Here is a 23,764-nt window from a genome sequence, read left to right as displayed (position 1 = left end):
ACGCTGTCTCCTCGTTCTTCTTCTTCTACAGCAGCTTCCAACCAATGGACTTTTTTCCCCCCCTTTTTTAAACAACTCAATTAATATCAATGAGTGAATATACATAGCACATTTACAAAGAGTGCAATCTGAGGGATGAATTAACCAAATCGATTAGGGAGGAAAAAATGACCGTGCGACCCGCAGACATTGTGGAAGTGGCCCTCGCTGAAAATCAATGAATTAGAAATATGAATCTAATCGCCCATTGGTGACACGTTGAGCAGCTGCAGCCTGATCTCACGCCTTTTTCATATCGTGTCGCAGAGAGCCAAACAAAAATTGAGGAACTACAAACGTGCGCTATTTAGCAGTTGCAGTGCTGGCATGGAGGCCATAGCACCTTAGTGATAGGCAAATGTCAAGTAAATATGGAAATGTTAAAGATTATACGGGCTGGAGATTTATAAACTGAAAAACGTCGCTGAGGTTTTGCATTATGTTTTGTTTTTATTAAGGTTATTTTACAAGTAGAAGTAGAAGGCCTTATATTATCTTGACCTGATACTCTATCATGACTGGATTTTATTTATTTATTATGCTCGTTTTACACTATTCGCTTCTCATTAACAGCGATTTGTTTAAACGGACTCCAAATAAAAACATCACATTTAGGCCTCACATATTTGACGATAAGTTTGGACGTGCTTTAGCCAGCAGGTCACCCAGTTATTCTTTAGAATAGGCCTCGACTTTTTTTTTGATGATCATTTAAAAAGTCATATGTAAAACGGTGTTTCGTTGGGATATATTACTCAAACAATTTCCAAAAAAATGCGGGACGTGATTTGAGACTGGATTCAGAATAACCTCGCGCAGTAAATCTGGGTCTCGTTGTAATGTCAGCTGTATGATGGGACGCTTGTTCTGACGGTCCAAACCTCCCTTTTTGGCGGTAACAGCCCCGTGTTCATTTGCTGCTAATTGGACTATATGAGACCAATAACAAGCGAGCGCACACAGCCTGCAGCTAGAGAGCACAGAGAGGGGAGGACCCCCCCCCCCCCCTCCCTCGCTCTCTCTCTCTCTCTCTCTAGTCACCGTCTCTCCCTTAATCCCATTTGCCATTGTACATGCCCAATCGCCTATACTTTCCGCATTTAACTTGGATGACATTTTTATTTCATCATTAGCATCAGACACCAGACTGACTGACACGGTGGACCCAGTTTTTGCGTTTTAACGGAAGAGCCCGGGATGAGGCATCTCCATGTTTCTAAGCGCGTGTGCTCTTTTTGCCTCTCGAACAGTTTATTTCATTATTTTCTAGCCTAGACGGACGCGTTTCTTTTTGGTGAGCTTTTCGGCTGTGAAATCAAGTTTCAGAGAATAAAACAGGAACTCCTCGTAGCCAGGATAACGACAGCCTGTAAGTCAACATTGCCTTCCCCCCCTTTAAAAAAAAAAATCCGGCTTCCGTGGTCCCCTCGCGCTCAGACCACAACAACCGCGATGCCAGAGACAACGCAAGAGACGTGCGCTTCGGCCAAGGACTCTCCTTTCTTCATTAAGAACCTGCTGAACTGTGATAACAAACCGTCCAAGCCCAAGCCCGTACTGGCGGCCACCAAGGCAGCTTTAGAGGGAGGATTTTCCCTTTCCCAGGTTGGTGACTTCAACTTTCCACGCTTCGAACTGCCCGCACAGAGATTCAGTCTACCCGCTCACTACTTGGAGCGCACCTCAGCGTGGTGGTACCCTTACACCCTCAACTCAGCCGCCCACCTACACAGAACTGAAGGTAAGCAAACAACTGTTGCGCAATTATCCAACGAATCCACTGTTTTTGTATGAGTTCCTTCTAATGAGTAAGTAGAGTAAAGCAAACTTCTAAATTGAAAGGGGAGATTTGTGCGGTTTCCTGATAGGCATCATGCACACATAGCCTCACACCAGAGTGTATGATTTAACACCTTGTCCTCTGAAGGCCTATTTTGTTATGCCACGACGTGGGATAATAGATCAATAAAGAAACACACATAAAATGAAGTAGACATCATGAAATCATTGGAGGAGGGTGACGATGCGCAGCGTGCTTTTGATTTGTCTATTGGCGCACATCTTACCTCTGAGGCTTGGCTACTGGGAGCCTTTTATCTGCCTTTTTCTGTGATTTATTCACCTGGAATAAAAAAAAATAGACTAATGTGGATGGCATTATGATAGCCTGATACAAAGAAAGCGATATTATTTTACGTTTATTTAGTTATTTAGGCTGTAGGATAGGCTGATAAAAATAATGAATAAAATAGGTGTACATAGTTTATAACTTAGGTCTATTCAAATTACTGTTTAATGGGGTAAAAATGACATTTTCATCATTTTTGAAGATGTTGTGTACAGTTATGTCTACCTCTGAAATGGTTTATGTCATGACGCAACGCATTTTCTTCTGCCACTATTTATTAGCAACCATCTGTTTCCCAAAACCCACTGACTGTCCAATATCAACAGGCTGTAATAAATGCCCGATAGACTCCAATATTTATGACTACGTCTCACTGCATGTATCCCCATTTCAGTCACCGAGAAACCAGGAGCCAGAGACTCCTCTCCAACTTCGGGCACGGACAGAGACTCGCCGGACCTGGCGCTCAAATCCGAGCCAGACACCAAAGATGACGACGAGGACGACGAGCACAACAACAACAAAAGCAGTGACGAGATAATCCTGGAGGAAAGCGACACGGAAGAGGCCAAAAAAGATGAGCTGGAGGAGTGGAAGAAAAGGGACGATGACAAGAAGCCGTGCCGCAAGAAGAAGACGCGCACGGTGTTCTCACGGAGCCAGGTGTTTCAGCTGGAGTCCACCTTCGACATGAAGCGATACCTGAGCAGCTCGGAGCGGGCCAGCCTGGCCGCTTCCCTTCACCTGACGGAGACTCAAGTGAAGATCTGGTTTCAGAACAGGAGGAACAAGTGGAAAAGGCAGCTGGCCGCGGAGCTAGAGGCTGCCAACCTGAGCCACGCTGCGGCGCAGAGGATAGTCCGGGTGCCCATCCTCTACCACGAGAACTCGGCCTCGGAGAGCGGAGGGGCCACTGCCAACGTGCCCGTGAGCCAACCGCTCCTCACTTTCCCGCACCCCGGCGTCTACTACTCCCATCCCATCGTCACATCTGTGCCGCTGCTCAGACCAGTTTGAAAATAGTTGAGTTTTTAGGCACAACTTGGTGTCTGTTTCCTATATCAACTCATTAAAAAAGAAGAAGAAGAAAGAAATCAAAAATAAAAAGGACAAAATATTTTTATACAACCAGTGAATGAAAAAAGAAAAAGAAAAATGAGAGACTGTTACTGTCAGGCTTTCATGGACCTATTTTTGGCAAATAGATTGTTTCATTTTTCATAAAGATGCCGTTTACACGTGATCTGACAATTTGAATCCCATTATTACTATTATTATTATTATTGTTATTATTATTATTATTGTTATTATTATTACCTCAGGAGTCCACTTGCTTACACTGCCTGATGAGTGTCTTTATTATTCGTTTTCCTCCCAGACTGCGTTTGTATCTGGACACGTCAGCTGTGTGACTAAAAAAAAATCACCATGTTTACAAAAAGTGTCGGCCTGAAGTCGACATCTGCTCATCATTTAGCATTTGATTTTATTCACATTTCAAGAATTGATATCACGATGTGCAATACACGGCATGCTGTGAATGAATGAAACAGGAAACATACGTTTTGTCATCTGCTCATGTTAAAATATTGACAAGGATTTGATGTAATTATCATTATTTTTATTATTATTATTAATTATTTTTGCTTTATAAAGCGTTTGTTGGGGGACAATCAAGACACTCTGAGCTGTAAAATACCCATGTAGCTTTATGTTTAGTTTTAGTAATTCTCACTCTAGCCCCCTCTTCATGGACACGTCTTTGAAGCACAAGTGTGAGGTCCAGTGTCTCCTGAGCTTTGTGTTTTTTGAGCAGGAACGGCAAAAATATCGACTACCCTGGTGTACAAAATATGTAAATGTATATATTTAATGAGGCGCGGGGAAAGGCGATTCCTCATACGGCTTTTTCTTTGTACAGTTAAAACATCGTTTTGATATTGTATTGCTGAACCATGTTGTGAAATAAATGGAGAATATTCCGTACATTTTAACACATTTTTTGTCGTCTAAAAAAATAACAGGTTGTTAAATAGAGCTATGTTTAGCTTGTTTTCTATATTTTATGCAGAAAATTGAATTATTATAAAACAAACCCCAACAACTCTATAGTCGTGCACGCGTGCGCATGCCTGAATAAGCTCTCTAAGCTTGAGCAGGTGGGCTTCTGTAATCATCTTAGTGTTATGCACTTTGAAGCGTGATTTTACATAAAAAGTGGCTCGGTCAATTAGATGCGTAATTGCCACCATCTTGTCAAAATTATGGATAATGTATTCAGAAGTGGAAATTACTCCCTGTGCATGAGCTGCTGTCTTTTAACACTTTTCTCTCTCGTGACCGCGTGTTTTTTGTAGCTGTGTGTTGGGTTGTGTTAGCGTGCGTGTAAGGATGTCGGCATCTATGACAAGCATCCCCACCTGATGTTGCTAAACGCCGCGACCTTAACCATTCCTTTATATATATATATATATATATATATATATATATATATATATATATATATATATATATATATATATATATATATATATACGTACACACACACACACACACAATAATAAATAATAAATATTAGGGTGGGAAACTGTGCAAATTACAAAAGGAAGAAGAAAAAACAATATAAACAATATAGAGGGAAATAAAAAGAAAGATCATACGTACAGATGTCTTTTTGTTTTTTACTTCCTCACAGCGTTTTCAGTTGAAGCATATTACTCTGCAATGCTCCACATTGTGGGTGCTTTCTAATGCATACAATCCTACAGGTGTCACTGGACATTGAAAAGCCACGCGTGGTTTCTGTATATACCTACATTTTTCAAGATTACATATATACATATATATATATAAAATAAATGTAGACAGTTCTTCCGGTTTATATAGCAAATAATCAGCCTGTAAGTTTTCTCGGAACAGGAACACAAATTCTGAGCAAAAGTGGAGATATTTAAAGAGCCTTCTAATTTTATTGCGTCATTTCAGAGAATCAGCGGAAATGTGGACACTGCTGGAGCTTTATAAAAGACAAACAGAATCACATTTTTCTATATTAATATTTTTTTGTTTGTTTCATCAGATTACACATTATATCAAGTCTAAATGAACCATGACTGATTTTTGAAAATCTAATTACATATGTTTGTTTTTTAAATGTACATTATTATTATTATTATTATTATTATTATTAAATATGAACGTAACTAAGAATTTATGCGAAAGCAACACCGATCTGGGGGAGGAGGCTATGAAAAGAGGGAGGCAACACTCGTCATCCTCTGTTTAGCTGAACACCAGTCAGGCCGTAAATAGCAACGATAACTGATAATAATTTACTGCAAAAATAAATCCTGGTTTAGACAAGAAATAGGATACAATATTTTATGTCTACGTGATTCTATTCTTTTTCTAATGAATCTGAGCAGAATCGACCTCTAGACTGTGATTAGGGATCAGGTGGATCAGATGCAGGATCCAGAAACGACATACAGAAACTACGGCCTGCTTTTTCACAGTCCATTTAATTAAAACACGATCTCTCAGCAAGGCTTCATTCGCTGTGGAGTATTCCTAGTGTCTGAGGCGCGGGAAGACAAATTGCTTCTAGCCTCACAGTTTGAAGACAGTTTTAGGAGCCTCTGCAGTTTTAGCCTGCAGTAGAGTGGATGGCAAATCTAATAAAAGACTACTCTGTGGTGTATTTGCATTCCCCAAACACTGAAAACATTACCATAAAGAATATTTTTGAAATTCAAAATCCAGCTCAGAGAAGCGTTTTCCTACATCACAACAACCTTTTCATCAAAGGCCATTTTCCGCTTCCATTTGCAGGCTAACACAGTTATTGGAAATGAATCAGTCAGCTCTAAACTCTATATGATGACCTCATCGTGAGACAAAGGGTTCATTCAAATATCGTCAGATCATAGAAGTATTGACGTGCAACTACTATGCACGCGCAACATGGCCCCATTACTGCAAATTAATAGATTGTTATGGGATTATTGTTCTGGCTCATATTGATCCGTAAACGTCTGCAGCATATTGCGTCAAGTAAGAGCAACGTTCACACGCCGCCTGGCTCGGCTTATGACCTTGATTTGCGCGCATAAATTGAAAAAATTACCACTCAATAATTTCCATTTGTGCGACATCTTTATGTAAAGGAGAAAGGGGAGCGAGCGGGGCCAAAATCAGATAAAGTAGCTGCATTTGCAGGAACTGGGACAAATGGACGTGACCGGGGACTGCGCTTAGTGTATTACATTAAAATGGAGCGCTGAATTGGTAATTTTGAGCCCTATCATAGGTTTTAGTGCCAGTTTGGAAACACACAAGTGGCCCGACCACCTTGCATAATGCTAGCCTCTTCTTTGTAGCCACTTGCATCCCCTCAAATGTGTTACATATCATTATAGCTGGACTTAAAGGCTTGATATTAAAGCATTTATTTTGACAGCAATAAGCAATGTTTTATTGTCTTTAAAAAGATATAAATATATATATGTATGTGTGACAAAAAATAAAGATTAAATAAGGTCCCCGAGATCTTTGGGGAATCTGACGTTTTCATACCAAAACAAAAATCACAGGAGTCCCAGTCCGAATCCACGTTTGTCCTCAAACCCTGACCTCTAAAGTTTTCGATATCTTTGAAAAGTCATATCCAACAACAAACATCATCTTTCCTGGCTTCTTCTGGCAAAATGGGCCAAATTGTTGTGATTGTGGGTACAGAAACGTTTAAGCAAACCTCCTTATAAAGGATCTTCGGCTCTTTACTGCAAAAAAAAAAAAAAAACAAAACTGCATACAGTCATATACAAATCGTATACCAGTGAATTCCCTTAATCTGCGTGCAGATAAAAGCGACGTCGACACCTCAAGTTGCCAAAGTCATGCGTTTGAAGAACTCTTTTGACACTTCTCAAAGAGGAAATCTTGTTTTAAACCCATCCCATTTGCTTTCCTGATTGAATGCGAGCATCAGATTTTCATCAAAGTTCTATTAAGTGAAACATAGGTTGCGGGGCACCGTCTGATTGGAACAGTTTAAATTTTAATTGTGTTTTTAATTTGACATATAGTTGCTGTGAAGAATGACACTGAAACGCCGAGGGGCGGTCGATTTTCTTAATTTCTCCCCGAGGAATTGATGAGTCTATCAGGGCAGTAGATTGGAAAGCCATTAAAACTCAATGGTTAGGTTGTTAATTGGAACTTGATGGATAGGAGCCCTTGGATAGGCTGTACTGATCCAATCTTCCTGACTTTGTGTTTTCCAATAAATTACCCAGTTCATTTCCACACTCAGATTACATAAATTGTACACCTCCAGGGCTTGGGTGCTCTGCTTGCGTTTACAACTCTCTCTCTCTCTCTCTCTCTCTCTCTCTCTCTCTCCCCCCCCCTCTCTCTCTCAGGCGCGCACACCCTCATACACACAAAATATGCGCGCACGGAGGCACCCAAACGCCTCCTGAAAAAAGAGCAGGCCCCGCTTTCTTGAATGAAAATCGAAACATAATCAACGTTTATACTTAGAAAATTTATTGATATCATTTTCTCTGGTAATTTCCTTATTCTAGACTTGGACACGCCATATATCATAATACACACGTGTAACGGGTCTTTGTTTAATATTTATCGAAGCTTGATTCCCAGATCAAAGCGCCTCATAACTTCATCTGTCTTTCTCAGACCGTTCTCTCTTGCTAAAGATCTTGTTCTGTTATTGCGGTAGGGCGGCCATACACCACCTATCATTGTGATAGAGCGCGGACTTAGGCCCACTCCTTGCTGTTTGGGCTTCGCCGGGCCTTGAAACGTAAGTAACATAGGTAAGGGATGAACATTTCCATTCCATTAGAAGGACCTATACTGCTCAGCCTGTACTGCTGGTCTATAAACACCACTTTGACATTAAATAAAAAAAAATAAAAAACATGCTTAATTTATTCTCTGCAGCACAATGGCAGTCTGTTATGTCCACTATCTCCGTGATGAACCAATCTCACTTTGCAAAAGTCGTCTGAAAGTGTTGAAGGCGCCTGCGCCGACAAAGGTCTTTGTTTGAAAGGAGCGGCATATAAAATAAACCCATTTAACTGTCATTGCAGATTTCACGCCTTATGTGTAACCACCATAAATTCAGCATCCACCCTGGCTGCCCTCATATATTTGCCCCCCTTCAGTAAAAGCCTCCCCTGCGTAAGCGTTTTAGTAAGATCATTTAGCAGCTGCTGGTCCCACTGCCAGTTGAGGATATTTACGCGTGGATCCGGATGCATCCATCTGACTGCCGTGATGCAGCTGCTGACAGAATCGGCCGTCAGCAGCAGCATCAGGAGCAGCATCACGTCCACAGCCACCGTCTTCTCCCTTTTCCAAGCTGTCTTAACACCGAACGCCGCTTGGGTTGCTACCAGGAAGGGCGCTGACATAATGATTAAAGCTGACCATTTGTAATGTGTCTGGGGCTTCCTCACAAACCAGTAAAAGAGGGATAATGTGCCCGAACCTCGAGCTCAAGCCCCGCAGCTGTCCCGCATCCACACACAACCAGGGAGAGGCACGGAAAGAGCATGGGCGGTGAAGGTGGGAGATGGGCGGTGGTGGGAAGCAAATCCCCTCTTCACACACACGCGCGCGCGCACTCAGCCCCCACCACCTTCAATCAATTAGTCAATCAATTAGCCGGCCTCCACTCCACGCGCGGTCATCACGAGGCAGATTAGCTCAGTAATGATCAAATTAATTCTTAATCGTAGATAATGGACGCGGAATGAGTTTATTATTTTCAGGAAAAATGAGTTACGCCTTTGTCTTAGTTCCAAGACTGTGTGTGCGTTGCCGTCACGCCAGCCAGTTTTATCATAATCGGAAAAAGCCGACACGACAGTTCCTCTTTTCTTGGATGGGTATTATACATTTCCATAACTAATAAACTGAGATATACTGTCTGAAATTATGGAAGGCAACGCAATTTAGACGCACTTACACCAAGCTGTTGTAAGCGTTAAAGCGAAATACTTTAACACACTTGTAAGCAATAAAAATACAGGAAAAGAAGTCAAAGTTTGGTGACTCTTCTGAGTCATACAGACCATAGTCTGCATATTAGGGCGCCTAGTCTGAGTGTTTTAAGTGAATGTAAAAATGAAGGCCAATACTCCTCTTCGGCTTTCTCCTTCTTCTCATCATATCTGAAAAAAAAAAACCCGGAAAAAAACCTAGACAGGAGTTTGAAATTTCCGGGCTCATGCTGGAGGCTGCCATTGGCTCACGAGGAGCTTACCTACATGCAAATGAAGCAACGCAGCCTTGCTGCCTCTGATCCAGAGCGTGAGGAGGAGGACCAGGAATACACTCATGTACCTCGAGCTCTAGAAAAAACACCTCCAACTCCTTCAATGTTGAAACTCCACAATTAAACCGGATTGTGTTGACAAAAGCCGACAAAAGGCGCTTTCGTAATTTTTTTGCGCACCAACCCCGTAGAAAGCAATAACGGAATACAAGGGGACAGACCGATTCAGTCAATACTTCAATACTGTTATGAAGCGAGAATGAGCAGCGCAGAAGACAGCGGGAGCAAGTGCTCGTCGGGCCCGATTTCCAGCTTTACTATCCAGTCTATTTTAGGCACGCCATCCGATGAGCCGCGCTCCGGGACCAAGGAGCTCTCCAAGGGGCCGCCGCCAGCGCCGCGGAGGCGCTCACTGTCGGTGTCGTCCGAGGAGGAGTGCAGTGGCGGGGAGGACTCAGCAGACTGCTTCTGCTCCGACACGGGTCACAGCGAGCCGTGCACCCAGCACCAACCCCATAACTTTTCCTGTTTAGGTAAGGATTATTATTATTATTATTAAAATTACAAACCAAAGAAATATTAAAACAATATTATCACCCACAGATACACTTTCAAACTTATTCAGCTGAGTTTTTTTCCCACAGAAATAACAGGTTTAATGCTTTGTTTGCACTTTCATTCACTTTTCACTAGCTTGTGTTTGAGATTGTTACACTGACACGCAGACCATCCGCTGCCACTTGTACGTTCTGCGCAGACTATCGCATCAGCAGCGGAAGAGTGGAAGGTCTAATAATTAGCCCTCTGTCTTTCCTCTCATTTCAAATTTAATTGAACCTCCTAATTGACGAAACATGTTTCCAAAATGGCTGCACTACACGTCGTCAATTGAGCGTTAAATAGAGCTGGATTTAATTAATAGCTTACTGTACACCGTGCACACTCACGCTGAATTGTTTATTTAAAAAGTCACAGGCTTTCAGCAGTCGATTTAACAAGTCAGAGTTCACACTTGACGAACTCTCAAACTGAGTATGTCTAAAAAATGTAAAACATTTTTTTTTCAGTCGTTTAAAAAGCACGCTTAAATCATAGACCGCTTATGATAGCCTACTCATCACATCTTTCTCCCCTTGCTGCGTTTAGGTCCCGCTAAAGGACTTCTGTCTGGAAATGACGGGCTCGCACGGCGGCCGCACCTGTCACAGCCTCTGCTGCAGGATTATAAGGAGGAGCAGGAGAGACCGTGCCATCAAATGTCACCTCTGTCGGAGGAGAGACAAACAGACGGTGCGGACAAGCAGGGCAGCTCGGCCAAAAAGAAAACGCGCACGGTTTTCTCCCGGAGTCAGGTGTACCAGCTGGAGTCCACCTTCGACATGAAGAGGTACCTGAGCAGCTCGGAGCGGGCCTGCTTAGCCTCCAGCTTACAGCTGACGGAGACTCAAGTCAAGACGTGGTTTCAGAACAGGAGGAACAAATGGAAACGACAGCTCTCTGCTGAACTGGAGGCGGCCAACATGGCCCACGCCTCCGCACAGACACTAGTGGGGATGCCGCTGGTTTTCAGAGATAACTCCTTACTGCGTGTTCCCGTCCCTAGGTCTATCGCGTTTCCGACGCCCCTGTACTACCCGGGAAGCAACCTGCCAGCGTTACCTTTATACAACTTGTATAACAAAATCGAGTACTGATTGACTCTGCTGTATGTTCACTGCAGTCCACGAAAAAAGCATTACAAAACAATACGACATTCTAGGTGTCTCATAAGCCTTGTATATCAATTGTATCACTTTTTTTGTTGAGAAAACTCTTATTATGCAGTTATTGTATGTCTCGAAAGAAAGCAATCAAGCTTCCCTATATGTATAAAATACACCATGTGTATAATTATTATAACGATTTTGTATTTTTATTTTAACTTCCTTCTTCTTTAAGTGATAAAATACTGGATTTAATCCTTCATATCACATTTGAAAAATACGTTAAAAAAGGCCGACTTTTACACTGTTTTTTATTCCGAATTGGTTTGTCAAAGATATTTTAAGTTTCACTCCACCTGACGCAAAACTGACAGGAAACACTCAATTCTTCCATTTAAGGAAAAATATCATTGTTTCTATTGTAATCTAGACCTTCAACAATAACCTTCTCATTCAATAAATTTTCTATTTCAGTGAAAAATTTGGTTTGCTTGGTTTTATTTGTAAACTTTGCCACTGGTACATCCCCCCAGCACACAAGGCTAAGAATTATTGTAAATAAGAAAGAAAGCAAAATTATTTTCAGCTGTTCTGAGATTCCTGAAGACCACAGTAGCACCCATCCTTTTATGTTAATGGGTATTAATTTAATATATTTTTTCTCGTTGTATTCTTGAATTAACTGTTTTATTATATGTAAGATTTAACCACAACTAAAATGTGTGTCAGGGGAAAAAGGGGAAGGCACTGATAGTAAATTCAGAAACACTAGACGATTATTGGCTCTCACATTACACCAAAAAATATTAGTTATTTTATAATACTAAAGGTTGTGGGATTCTTGTGATGTGCATTTTAATCTGACTACATTTTTAAGAAATACAAATGTACTTCGAGGGAATGCGGTGTGAAATATTGATTGCTAAGTACACTAGCCTGGAAATACTCTAAAATACCAAACTCTGTCTAAATCTATTGAGTTCATCAGAGAGATACAGCTAAATCTGATTAGTTTGCCCTTTTTAGTCATATTTTTGTATACGCTAGTGACCAGCGAACTCCTCTGTAAATTAAGAGATTGGTGACCAGGGCACATGGCTTTATAAGAAGTAGATAAAGCACATTTCAGGCTGGAAAAGAGTTGCTTACTATCACTGGCCAATCACGCCTCTGGGCGGGATCTTCTCTCATTTGAAGTCTGCCTTCTGCGGCTCTGAAGCATCAGGACTTGTAAGGGGAAACCTAAGAAGGAGGCGTTTTGTCAAACTTTAAGACTGGCTGTCATTAGACTGTGCTCTTTATCTGTCTGTGTAGTTAATTATTTTATCAGCTCCCTTAAGAATTCTGGACACCACATGTGGTGTGTCTGGTTAACACATGAGCTTGTTTAGGTTTTCAAGAGGCGTGTTGCACTAAATCAGCTCACCCTGTCAGTGTTTACTATCTATTAACAATTCACTACAATAAATAAATGTAAATATTAACCATAAACCTGACCATAATCTCACACACATACACGCACTCACTCAGAAGCACATGCACGTGTCCTGTGGTTGATGGGGAGCGATAAAATTGTGTCATTTGCCAGCTTTTCTTGGGTGTCACATCATGTACAAGCCCCCCCAACACACACACCCAACCAAGCCCTTCTACCCATCCCACCAATCTCTCACTGTGTGCTAATGGCTACATTACCTAGCAGAATCATGACTAGCCAGGCTCTGCTGCCCTGCAGATTATGCCTGACCCAATTTCTGCAACAGCCGCCCTGTGTTTCTGGGAAAATGGATAGCGTTAGACAACAGCAGTGATTTATGGGCAACTCCAGCAGCAGCGAAGAGGTGAGGTGCAGGAGGATGAATTTGTGACAGATAGGAGAGAGAGTGAAAAGAGAGATAGAGAGAGCGATGGGGGACAGTAACACTTATGAAAAGGAGCAATAGCTTTGGTTGAATGAAGCTGTTTATTAGTTTCCAAGTGGTCATTATGTCATCAGGTGTGACGGTAATATGCTGCTCTTTTGGATGAATGTTTGCACCCCACTGACTTCTGGGAAATCTGCATGACCTGTCACCTGAAGTTGTTTGATTTAGAAGACAAGGCGAGAGGGAGAGAGATGTGTGGAGAAAATAAGAGCCAAAGTGAAAGAGAGGAATAGGTGGGGTGGGGGGGATGGGGTTCGATGTAACTATGTATCACTGCAATGGCAGGCGTGAATTACAAATTTTAATAGCAAGGCAATGAAAATGATTTGAAGTGGTTTAAACTGCGAAGAGACAGCGACTGGCATGGTGATGAAGATTTGTTGAGATGATATGTTGTGCCTTAGGATTCATCAAACCTGCCTGGTAAGGTGAAAAGCAAGTGTAATTCACTCTGTGGTATAATTTATGATGGGAGTAATGGAAACTGTGGGCTACACACAGTGTGGAGAGGGAGAAGCAAAGACAGCGTGCACCCGGCAAATTGATTCTCAGGATAGTTTTTATAGCATATTTACAGAATTGTAATGAATTAAAACCCCCAGATATCACCTCTTTTACATCTTGAGATAAAATGAAGATCAAAACTAAATTAATTGAGACCACATTAAATTGATATAGGCTGCAAAAACACTATCTAACACTTTACTTTTTCATTAGTAATGCTCTCTTCTAACATCTGAAGATTTCTTCTTCTTCTTCTTTTTTTTTTTTAAAATATCCCTTCCTTTCATCATTTATTTGGATGAGGGCTTTTCAACTACCTCCCAACATATTTACAGCACCAATTTGATTTAAAGAGGGTATGTGTGGCTTCATATTAGAGTGGAAGGTTATGAAGTATAACACCACGAGCAGATGCAGAGCCCCGGGTCTGCCTCAAGACAAGAGTTTTAAAAGCGATCGCAATGCATTAAGCCAGACAACTCTCAAGACCTGTTTGCTCCCTAAATGAATTTGAGAGGAGCGTAACAAGATTTTTGAGGCAGGCCCTGTCATCCGCTGGCTTTAACCAGCTTCTGTATTTATGGGCTAATGGTTAAAAAGGAGAGCTTGGAGCAGAAGTGATTTTTCATGATTCTGTTTTATATCAACTGGAAATGAAGGAGCTGAAGGGAAATTGTGTTTGTCCCCCCTCCACAGCCTCTACCCGCCTTAACAGGGGAGGAATATGCTACCAGGCAAATGGCCGCAGTAAATGCAACATATGGACTAAGTTTATTAAATGAAATAAGGTAAAGTTACAGCTTTATAAATTACTTTAAACCAAAATTGTAATGAAAACCTGTAATAAGGAGCTATATCTTTTAAATAGATAAATACGCCTTTTAAAAGTTTAAGTCTGTTATTTGATTAAAAATAACAAAAATGGTGTTCAGTCTCAAAATCAGTTTAGTTAAACTTGTGATATTGTGACTGTCTACATTAATATACTGTATATTTTAAGCTGTTTAAAAACTGAAGGCCGAATAGAAAAATCTCTTTTATTTGAACCATAATGAAAACCTTTCCATGCCTAAGTCAAACTACTCAAGAACAATATTTACCCAGTAATGTGGACTAGTGCTTTAATGGCAAAATGCACTGTGCGTAATTGTAAAATTACCGACCATTTCTTGAAACTCTCATTCTGAAGTGCCCTTCTCTGGTCAATATGCATCAAACTATTATAGACTACAGTATGTGCAGAGAATTTGGCTATTACTTTAGAGATAAGTCCATTAGCATTACCTTTGACACAATAATGGATGTGAGATATAATTTTGTGCACTCCATTTTGTATTTGTAAGGATAATAGGGGGATTATCTTGAAGGCCTTATGCTACACGCTCAAGCATGAGACCACAGAGACAGAGAGCTCTGCAACAGTTGTTTTCACATCCTCCCCTCTCTCCCTCGGCCCTCCCCTCTGCTCCAAGACCCTCTCGGAGAGAGGCAGGGAAGATAAAGCATGTCATTATTCTATTAAAGACCTACAATTTTTGTAATGGGACTTGCAGTGGTCGGCAGAAGTGCAGGCAGCTTCTTCAATATCCTGGACATTATTTGCTCGTTTAGTTAAATGATGTTTCTAATTCCCTCATAATTACTTGTAATGAGGCTGTCTCCCTCGTTTTGATGCGGCTTCATCTTAATACAGCATGGCATTCTTTTTTAGGGATAATTACCTCTCATGAGGCTGTGGAGCAAGGCTGGGGTTTGTTGTGCGCTGCACACGTGGCAAATTGGCTTGTTTCCTGCCATCTTGTCTTCCTGCAAATTGGTAAATTAAGTTTCTCGGCTGGAGCATTAGAACTGTTAAGTTTGCTTTCTCGGCTCCTTCAAATGATTGGATTCACTGACAGAGAGATGGCCGCATATTCTCTGTTTTGTCTCATTAACTTTGTACGCTTTACAGAGCTGAATATTGGAGCATTAACAAAACTGTTACAAACACAGTTTTAAAATAATCTGGGCATGTAACCCAGATCACAGGGGAACACAAAGCATGCTAATTCCTTAAGGCTACATTTTACATTCATGGTTTACTATTAAGCCAGTGAGTCTAAACTTTAATCCAGTTTTACTGAGAGACAAATCTCAACACTGTTTTGGGGGAAAAAAAGAAGCTGGAATCCAAATTAGGTCAATTTGTTATAGCACTAAAAGACAACAGTGGTGCCATAAAATGTATCTGCACTGCCACTGTGTCAAAAAAAAAAAAAGGTACTGAACCAGTTCCGTAATTTTCCTCTTGATAACATTATCAGGAGAGCTGCTCATTACCTTATATTGTAGGTAATAAATAACTATGTTATATTCAAGAGTTTAAACATGCTATAGACATGCAGAATTTAAGCTTACGATGGATTTTCCCTTCCTGTTCCCCATCAGTTAGTAGACCTGTCTGTGCTGTCCCTCTGAAATGATCCAGCTGCCGTTCTCCAACCGCAGCCATTGCAGGGTTGGGTGAGGGGTTTTTATTTCTAAGTGCTGATGTGTCGCAGACAGTTTGGCTCTACAAGGGCCTGTTACACGCCGATTAAAGAGAGGGAAGGAGTGCTCCCGCAGGGCGGCCTTGTACATTTACCCTGACCACAAAAAGGTCTAACGTTTACGCCCTGGTGCTGACATGACCTTCAAACAAGGTCCCTCTGCTGCCTGGGTGGATACTGGAACTGTCTGGAGCCTGCAGTGGACCTAACAGACAGACAGGAAGAAATCATATCTTTTATATCAGGAATGCCCTGTCATATCCTGGGAAGTGAGAAGATATGGCTTTTATTGGAAAATACAAGAAAGGATAGTTATTTTTTGCACTTTTATGGCAATATGTGATTGTGATTTTATAAAAGACTTTGTCAGATTCACTGAATGTTGGAACATGATATGACAATATTCTCGCCATTAAAATCCCCTACACTGAACAAACTGACACACATAAAAGACACAAAATAATTCAGATCCAAATCCAGTCCACAGTCATCTATTGGTGGATGATAAACACATCACTGCTTATTGTTTTTATTAGTGAGAGCACAGGCATATTCTCAAGTGATCCCTTTGTCTTTTCTGGGCCAGTGATCCATTTGTTATGAGATATGATATTGAGGTCTTCTTAACACGAGAGTTGCGATCTCTTTGTAAGGACCAAGTGGTCTCTTTCAGCTGCAGGGGTCTCACGTATAGAGAGATGATCTATCACTTCAGTCTGAGACTGACTGGTGATCACATAGCCTGCAGTGCAGCAGCAGGCAGTACAATGAAAGCAGCACACTATCACCTGACAGCTAATTAGGGATCACTCCCCTGGAAGGGAATACATTGTCTTTGAGGGAATGAAGGAAAGAAAGCAAGAGGTCACTGAAATCTGTGTGAAGTGTCAGTCAAAGCCACAAGACACCTGCAATCTCTAAAGGGAATTTATCAAAGAGCGGACTTCCTGATGTCTGGTTATCTTTGTTCTAAACAGTAAATAATATCTAAATTATAGGCCGTTTTAGTTTTTCTGTCCTGTTCCCCACACGCGTGAACTCAAGTAAGAACTTCATACTGTATCTAGACATTCATACAGTCCTTTTTAAATCTGAGAGTTCAGCAACAACAATTCTCCCCAAATTTGTCTGCTAGCATGGCCATATTCATAGCAGTGAGTGTGTGTGCGTCCATATGCACAGCCAGGAGTGTCAGTCTATGGCTTATATGAGAGAGACCTGGGATTTCTTTGAAAACACATTTGTAACCATTAGTTGAGTGTAAGGTTTCATGTGCAGAGTGCATCCTCTGGACTGGTGTCAGAGTTTCTGTGAGGCTCTGTGGCAGCCTCTCTTGGAGGGACTGCACTGAGAGAAGGAGGATGGAGGTGGTGGCTGGGGGGGGGGGGGGGGAGGAGGAGGAGGTGGGGGGGATCACTGGAGCCTACGCGTCCCACCAACAATGCATCACGGCAGGCAGGGTGTAACCCGAGCCCCCCCTCTGGCCCTGGTGTGGCCTGCCACCGTGCACTCCCTCTCGGCCCCTTTTGCACCCCCCAAGATGCTTTTAAAGAGATTTGGCCAGTGAGAGACTGGTTCTTCAAAAGAATCGTCATCACATTAGAAAGGAATTAGCCAGTCCTAAGGCCAAGGATTCCCTGACCTGACTAATTCTGCACCTCTAAGCAATCCGTCTCATGCCTAGGCGGCTGGCGAGGCACGTTCCTGGTGGACAGAGGAGGAGGTGCTTTAGCAGGGGAGATTCCAGTCGTCCTGCAGGTGGGCAAACTTTGCATAGGTGCTCGGGAAAGGTTACTGGATAATCCATCAGAATAACATCTGCAGGTAGAATGTGAAAGTATAGCTATATGTAAAAAGGCATTCTAAGGATTTGCAATGAAACAAAGTCTTATTGCCGATTGAAGCACACAAACAGATTTATTAATTCAATGTATTTATTTAAGAATTTCATTCAAAAAAAATTCTGAATCTGCTTTGAAATTAATGGATAGTACGATCTAATTTATTTGCTAAAATCTTTATGAAATCTTGGATACAGGCCACCATTAACATAATTTCTTCAGTTCAGTCCAGAGAAACCATTTCAGCACTTGGCCACCTGTTCTTCTAAGCCTGAAGGGCTCACTGGCAACAACCTTCCCTCTCACTATTTAGACAAACTAATCTGATTGGGGAAAAGAAGGAGGTGGGGAGGGGCAGAAACTTACAAACCACATGCTGCAGGGTGGGACTCGACACCACCTCTTCTCCAGGGTCTCTGATCGTTAAGGAGCTACCATAGCCATCAGCATGATCAAGCTAACACACAGTAGGAGGAACAGTGAAACAGACAAAAGAGAGAAAACACGCAATACTCCCAGTGGCATACGCAAACTAATTTCAACACATTTTAAAAGCCTGATTGGGTCACAAATGTATAAACTTAATTATTATGTGGTTTCAAAGGCGCAAATGCAAGTGAGCCCTTAAGTTTTTTATTCTTACATCTCTTATAGTACTTCACTATTTGATCCTTTTCCATACATCAAGCGTGTATGATTCTATTATGGTAGCTCAAAAGACACACTTTAAAACCACTGATCTGGAAAGACACTGGAGAGTGTGTGAAGTAAAACATACACTTGTTAAACCAGCATGACCCAAGCAACTTGCCAGTTAGGAAGTGGTCCATCATGTCAAACTCATTTGCAAAGAAAGGGATTAACCCTTAAGGTTCGAAGGTCGAGATCAAAAGGTGTCCCCCTTGGGACCGCACGGAGAGCCTTGGAGAAACGCAGATCCAAGCTTTTGTAAAGGAATCTTCTAATTACAATAAATCTCCACTGCAAGGTAAAGACAGAAGTGCTTGGTACAGTGGCTATATGATATCTCTTTCCCGAGGGCCTGCAGGTAGTCTATAGATGTTTGGATAGAAGACTGATAGGAGAGAATGGTTGCCACCAGGGTAGTGGCCTCTCATTTGCCCAGGTCAGAACCTCAGTGAGTGATCACAGGTTTCACAGCTCAGGCTGACCAGCACCTCTGAACTTTTATAGCCTCTGGTGTGTAACTGGGTCTTTGACCTTGCCCACAGATTAGTATCAGTATCAGTCTTAGTACTGGATTTAACTCATAGTTCTCCTTCTTTTATTGTTTTGTTTTCACATGAAGGCATGTCATGGTTGGGTTCCTTTCCATAAGAACACTCTTGAAGTTGGGACTTTAGGTCTCTATTGTGAGCTCTTGCAATTGGTTTCATGTTGTACTCTGTCTTCGGTCACGCTGTGTGAAATTCCAGTAGACACAATTTTAAAATCGGTGCCTCATGAATACCCCATGTGCATATGTTTAGGCTTAAGAAATGTTTGATTTTTTATATCTAATTATAGCTAAAACAAAACAATATTTTGCACTATATGGCCTAAAAGGCGACCACGCAGCATCCTACCTGGCAAGGTAAAGTTAAAGCTATGTCCTGAAGATTTATATTGATTTTTCTATGAGATGGCTGTGGGGAACTCAGTATGTTCGACTGTTTTCCCCTCTACATATTGAATATCGCTTGCAGAACAACCTTCTTTGTTCCCTCTTCATGTAAAGTTGTCTAACACTCTCTGTGCTTTCCAATGAGCGCTACTGTTGTCCAAATGGGTGGAGAGAGGAAAAGGAGGGGAGAATAGTAGTTTGTTCTTCCTGCAATTAGCATTCACGGTTAGCTAAGCAGAACTAATGCAGCGAATCTTTGAGTCTCACATTACCTGTCCTCCACTGCTGGAGTAACTGCAGGGCAGATTAAACTGTAGCAAGACGACAAACCCCCGTGTATCCATTACAAGTCTTTTATTATTAGCTGTGTTATTGGTAATTCCTTTTGAATTGCCATGACAAAAACTATGCAATGGCTAAGACGGGCTTCAAAAAATAGGATACTGCATGGGTGTGGATAACGTGCTAGTGATACTGTAATTTTGAAAACAAATTGAGAGTAAGAGTTACGCCTGCACTGCTGTGGTATTGTTTGGCAGTGCTGACGGAAGGCGTAACTCCCAGCGGCGCATTTTGATCTGGCCTGTTTTAAGTGATGGGCTTCCCATGACAACAGTTAGCCCTGTCACATGTCAGGACAAGAGGCATCTGCCCTCAAACGTCAACCCTCCTCGACTTTCATTCATATTTTATGGCCCTGTCTTTCTCATCTATTTTTTTAATCTTCAACCCATCAGAGATCAGTTCGGTCAATTACTTTTTACTCATGAAAGGAGCAATTTGCATTTTCTCATGCAACATAAATATAAAAGTTAGTGAATTCAATCAGTTCAGTAAATATTATGTTGCAGAAGAAAATGAGAAATTGAGACAATGGGCTCGTGCACAGTATGTTCTTTAACATCTGGGTCAAAACTGAATCTCATGACTCCCTTTTCATGTGGGGGAGGATCAGGGTATGGGCTCTGCGTGTCAACATTATGGGATATGGATGAAACTGTGGTGATCTCATGAGTCTTCAGTGACAACAAAATACCCACTTACTACACCTTGTCACGCAAGAAAATATCACAATGCAATTTTCAGCTTAAGGATTTGTGTTCTTGTTGGGCATTATAGTTAAAACACCCCTGTCTAATAAAATTAATAATTGTGTGTGTGCGTGTGTGTGAAGCAAAATAGTGAGAAAACCAAAAAGAAGTACTACAGTTTAATTAGAAGAGAATCAATGTTGCTCTTCCATATTTTTCTTCATTTGCTCCTCCTGAGTATCTTGATTTGCTCTGTTTATCCTCAGCTAATCATTATCAGTTGTCTGAAGTGCTGTCTTATCAGTTACAAACAGGTACAAGCAGCACAAGTGCTCCCAATTGATTCACTAAAGGCCCCCAATGTGACGAGGCCACTGTCTAGTCACACGGAGCCCAAGAAGAGACACTGCTCAAAATCAATAATTCTTCTTGTGTCACTGGCTCTGCTAAAGTCCACACTTCTTGTAGCCCAGCATTGATGATATTAACTGCACAAGTTGCTTTATGCAATATGAAACCCAAGTGATGTAAATATAGTTTGAGTGCACTTTGAAAAACTGGTGTTATGCTGGGCTACTGGAATTGATCTGGATATATGTTTGATTTTATTTTCCACTTTTTTTTTTTTTGGTCATGACTTCTTCTACAAATGTCTCCTCTTTGGCTTTACCTGTGCTATACTGCAGTTCTCTCGTCTATTATTGTAAGGGACTAAAATATGCTTTTCAGTTTTAAAAAAAAAAGGAGAAGTAATAGTTGTTGCAACAATCAATGGGCAGTAATTTCTGGAAAAGGTTATGGCACATTCTACCAAATGGTTAGAGGCAGTTTCATTTAATTAATGGTGTAGTCTGTGTTTGACGTACATGGTTTTAGCAGACAATTGATAATGCTGCTGGACAGCCAGGCTCAGAAACCTGATGCTATTTGCAGGGGCATTACAGGAGAATCTTGTTGCAGCATATGGATTTAAAAAATAATAATCACATTTCACTTTGATTGCCTGGTGGACACAGCTTATATTTGACTCGGTGATTTAGTTTTAACCAGAACCCGACCAAATTTGACTAAACACAGAGATCTGATGGGTTTTTCAAAATATTCCGCGAATATGTTTTGAAGATTGAGGTACAACTCCAAGTGCTTCTGTCTCTCACTTACATATTTCTGTTTGTATCACCATGTCTCCTTGTTGAACCACAGCTACTTCCCTCTACTTGATGTGCAATCTAAATAAAAAAGATTGTAATATAATAAAGGACCCATAGTCCCTACTTATACGGTGCTTATTGAGTGGAACATTGAGATTTATATAACTCCTCTCAATGAGAGAGAAAAGGAGAGAAAGAGGGAAAGAGTATTTCTCCATGATTGCGAAGGGGGTTTAAGGTTACCAACTAATTTCCCAGTCGTTACTGCCGACAGTGCCACATCCGGCTTCCTCAGTGTTTTTCAACGGGGAACAGTACAATCTGTTATACTGGAGGGATCATCAGCTCTTCCTCAACCAATGATTACAAGTAATTACCTGTTTTTCGCTCCCTCCATCCATCCCTCCTCCTCTATCTCTCTGTCTCTGTCTCTCTCTCTCTTCTCCTTTCTCCCTTGAGCTATTACCCTAACTGGCTGTTGTGGAGCAAAGAGGAGGTGTGTTGAGAACAAGGCAGGCTTTTATGGACTCCCCACCAGCGCCACTCCACACCGCTCCATTTTGAAATTATCGGGTCCCCTTGCTTTTGAAGTCTCTGTAAGCGCACCCTCCTATTTACGAGATGGCTGTGTACTTAAAGGTCACAGATTGATCAAGAGGTCCTAAAGATGGCCTTTTCACTGAAAGCACTGCAATACTGTGGCTTCCACGGGCCACATCTGTAGGGAAAAAAGGAAAATAAAATGTATCACTCCCCCAAAGTCAGGCATATTCAGACTTTAATGTACAATTCCATTTACCCTGGAAAATGCCACAATTGAGTATGGAATTCACAATGAGCACAGCAATTTATCAGTGCTTTTTTGTCCATTTCTGCTGGCTCGGGCTTAAGAATATTTTACTTACTGATTACCTGCAGGTCATTTTATAAATGTGTCAGACTCTAACTTTGTTTGAACAGGAGACCTTCACTCCATTGTTTTGTCCATTTTAAAAAATGCATTTGACACACTCACAGGAAACAGCAGCATCAATATATTTGACAGTGTCTATGCTAAAAAACAACAACAATGATCCGCCAGCAGTATCCTGAATTTTATAACCCAGTATGATTTTATTGTAAAATCCCCAGTTAGATCATTTTACACCTTCCGGGATATCTATACCTTTTTTTGTCTTCTTCTTATTTTTAAATGAATCAAGAATTATTTCTAATTCCTAAATCAATGACGAGCTTGTTTCAGTTTTCTTAAAGTATTTTATGCAATATGAACATGTTTTAAGTACATTGCATTAACAAAAAGCAGGTGCAACATTTTGTATTCATTTAATATTTTTTTTGTCATTAACCAAAGCATGTTGTAATTTCCACAACATAAATAAATATATGATTTCTAAGAATAATGACAAAGCACCGTATGGAGACTGAAAAAAAACTCCTACAGATTTGTGAATTTGTTCATTTTTTTTATTTTTTTCTAGGCTGTCAGTTTATATTTTTAAACTCAGGTCTGTGTTACAGATACAAAATAATGCTCAGTGCAGAAACGTCACTGACTTTAATTTATGAAGCTTTTTATTTTTCTGGTAAAAGCCCCCAAAAGGTCAAGGTAAGGATTTTTTTTTTGGAAGACTTTTGTGTTACCTGACAAAAATGCTTGCTTTACTGCCTTTTGGATTACCACAGAATACACTTTATGTTCCTTCTGATGCATAAAAAAACATTAATATGTTCATCCAGTCATTGTATCCTGCCAGTTGAGAGACCCCCCTCCTCCCGGAATAAATAGGGTAAAGGAAAGATGATGTGTCACTTTATGTGATGCATTTCGTACTCATTGCTCATTTTAAAAGGCTGAGAACAGCATCCAGCTCTTGGTTTTGATCACACTCTGGCTTTTCTGCCTGCCTGTGACAGGCAATATTAGTTGTGTCTCAATCTATGGTGTTATAATCTGAACCTGCGATAAGGCGCACCAGTT

The 23,764-nt window shown here is 41.1% G+C and overlaps 2 protein-coding genes across 2 annotated transcripts; both read left to right on the top strand.

Annotated features, from left to right (window-relative positions):
- Positions 1-1,141: 1,141 nt before the first annotated feature.
- On the top strand, positions 1,142-4,153 carry hmx3a (H6 family homeobox 3a). The gene is made up of 2 exons (XM_026190793.2): positions 1,142-1,780; positions 2,562-4,153. The coding sequence occupies exons 1-2, from the start codon at positions 1,492-1,494 to the stop codon at positions 3,182-3,184; spliced, it is 912 nt and encodes a 303-aa protein (XP_026046578.1). The 5' UTR covers positions 1,142-1,491; the 3' UTR covers positions 3,185-4,153.
- Positions 4,154-9,492: 5,339 nt separating this feature from the next.
- Positions 9,493-11,660, top strand: hmx2 (H6 family homeobox 2). The gene is made up of 2 exons (XM_026190795.2): positions 9,493-10,009; positions 10,623-11,660. The coding sequence occupies exons 1-2, from the start codon at positions 9,736-9,738 to the stop codon at positions 11,168-11,170; spliced, it is 822 nt and encodes a 273-aa protein (XP_026046580.1). The 5' UTR covers positions 9,493-9,735; the 3' UTR covers positions 11,171-11,660.
- The last annotated feature ends 12,104 nt before the right edge of the window (positions 11,661-23,764 follow it).

This window comes from Astatotilapia calliptera, chromosome 13 (genome assembly GCF_964374335.1).
Source record: "Astatotilapia calliptera chromosome 13, fAstCal68.1, whole genome shotgun sequence".
In the NCBI taxonomy this organism is placed as follows: Eukaryota; Metazoa; Chordata; class Actinopteri; order Cichliformes; family Cichlidae; genus Astatotilapia; species Astatotilapia calliptera.
This window is presented reverse-complemented; position numbering and strand designations above follow the sequence as displayed.

Excerpts from the sequence above, each read along its gene's own strand:
- hmx3a (XM_026190793.2), top strand. The coding sequence starts at position 1,492 with ATGCCAGAGACAACGCAAGAGACGTGCGCTTCGGCCAAGGACTCTCCT. Across the intron at positions 1,781-2,561 it reads CCACCTACACAGAACTGAAG|TCACCGAGAAACCAGGAGCC; the intron begins GTAAGCAAACAA and ends TCCCCATTTCAG.
- hmx2 (XM_026190795.2), top strand. The coding sequence starts at position 9,736 with ATGAGCAGCGCAGAAGACAGCGGGAGCAAGTGCTCGTCGGGCCCGATT. Across the intron at positions 10,010-10,622 it reads CCATAACTTTTCCTGTTTAG|GTCCCGCTAAAGGACTTCTG; the intron begins GTAAGGATTATT and ends TGCTGCGTTTAG.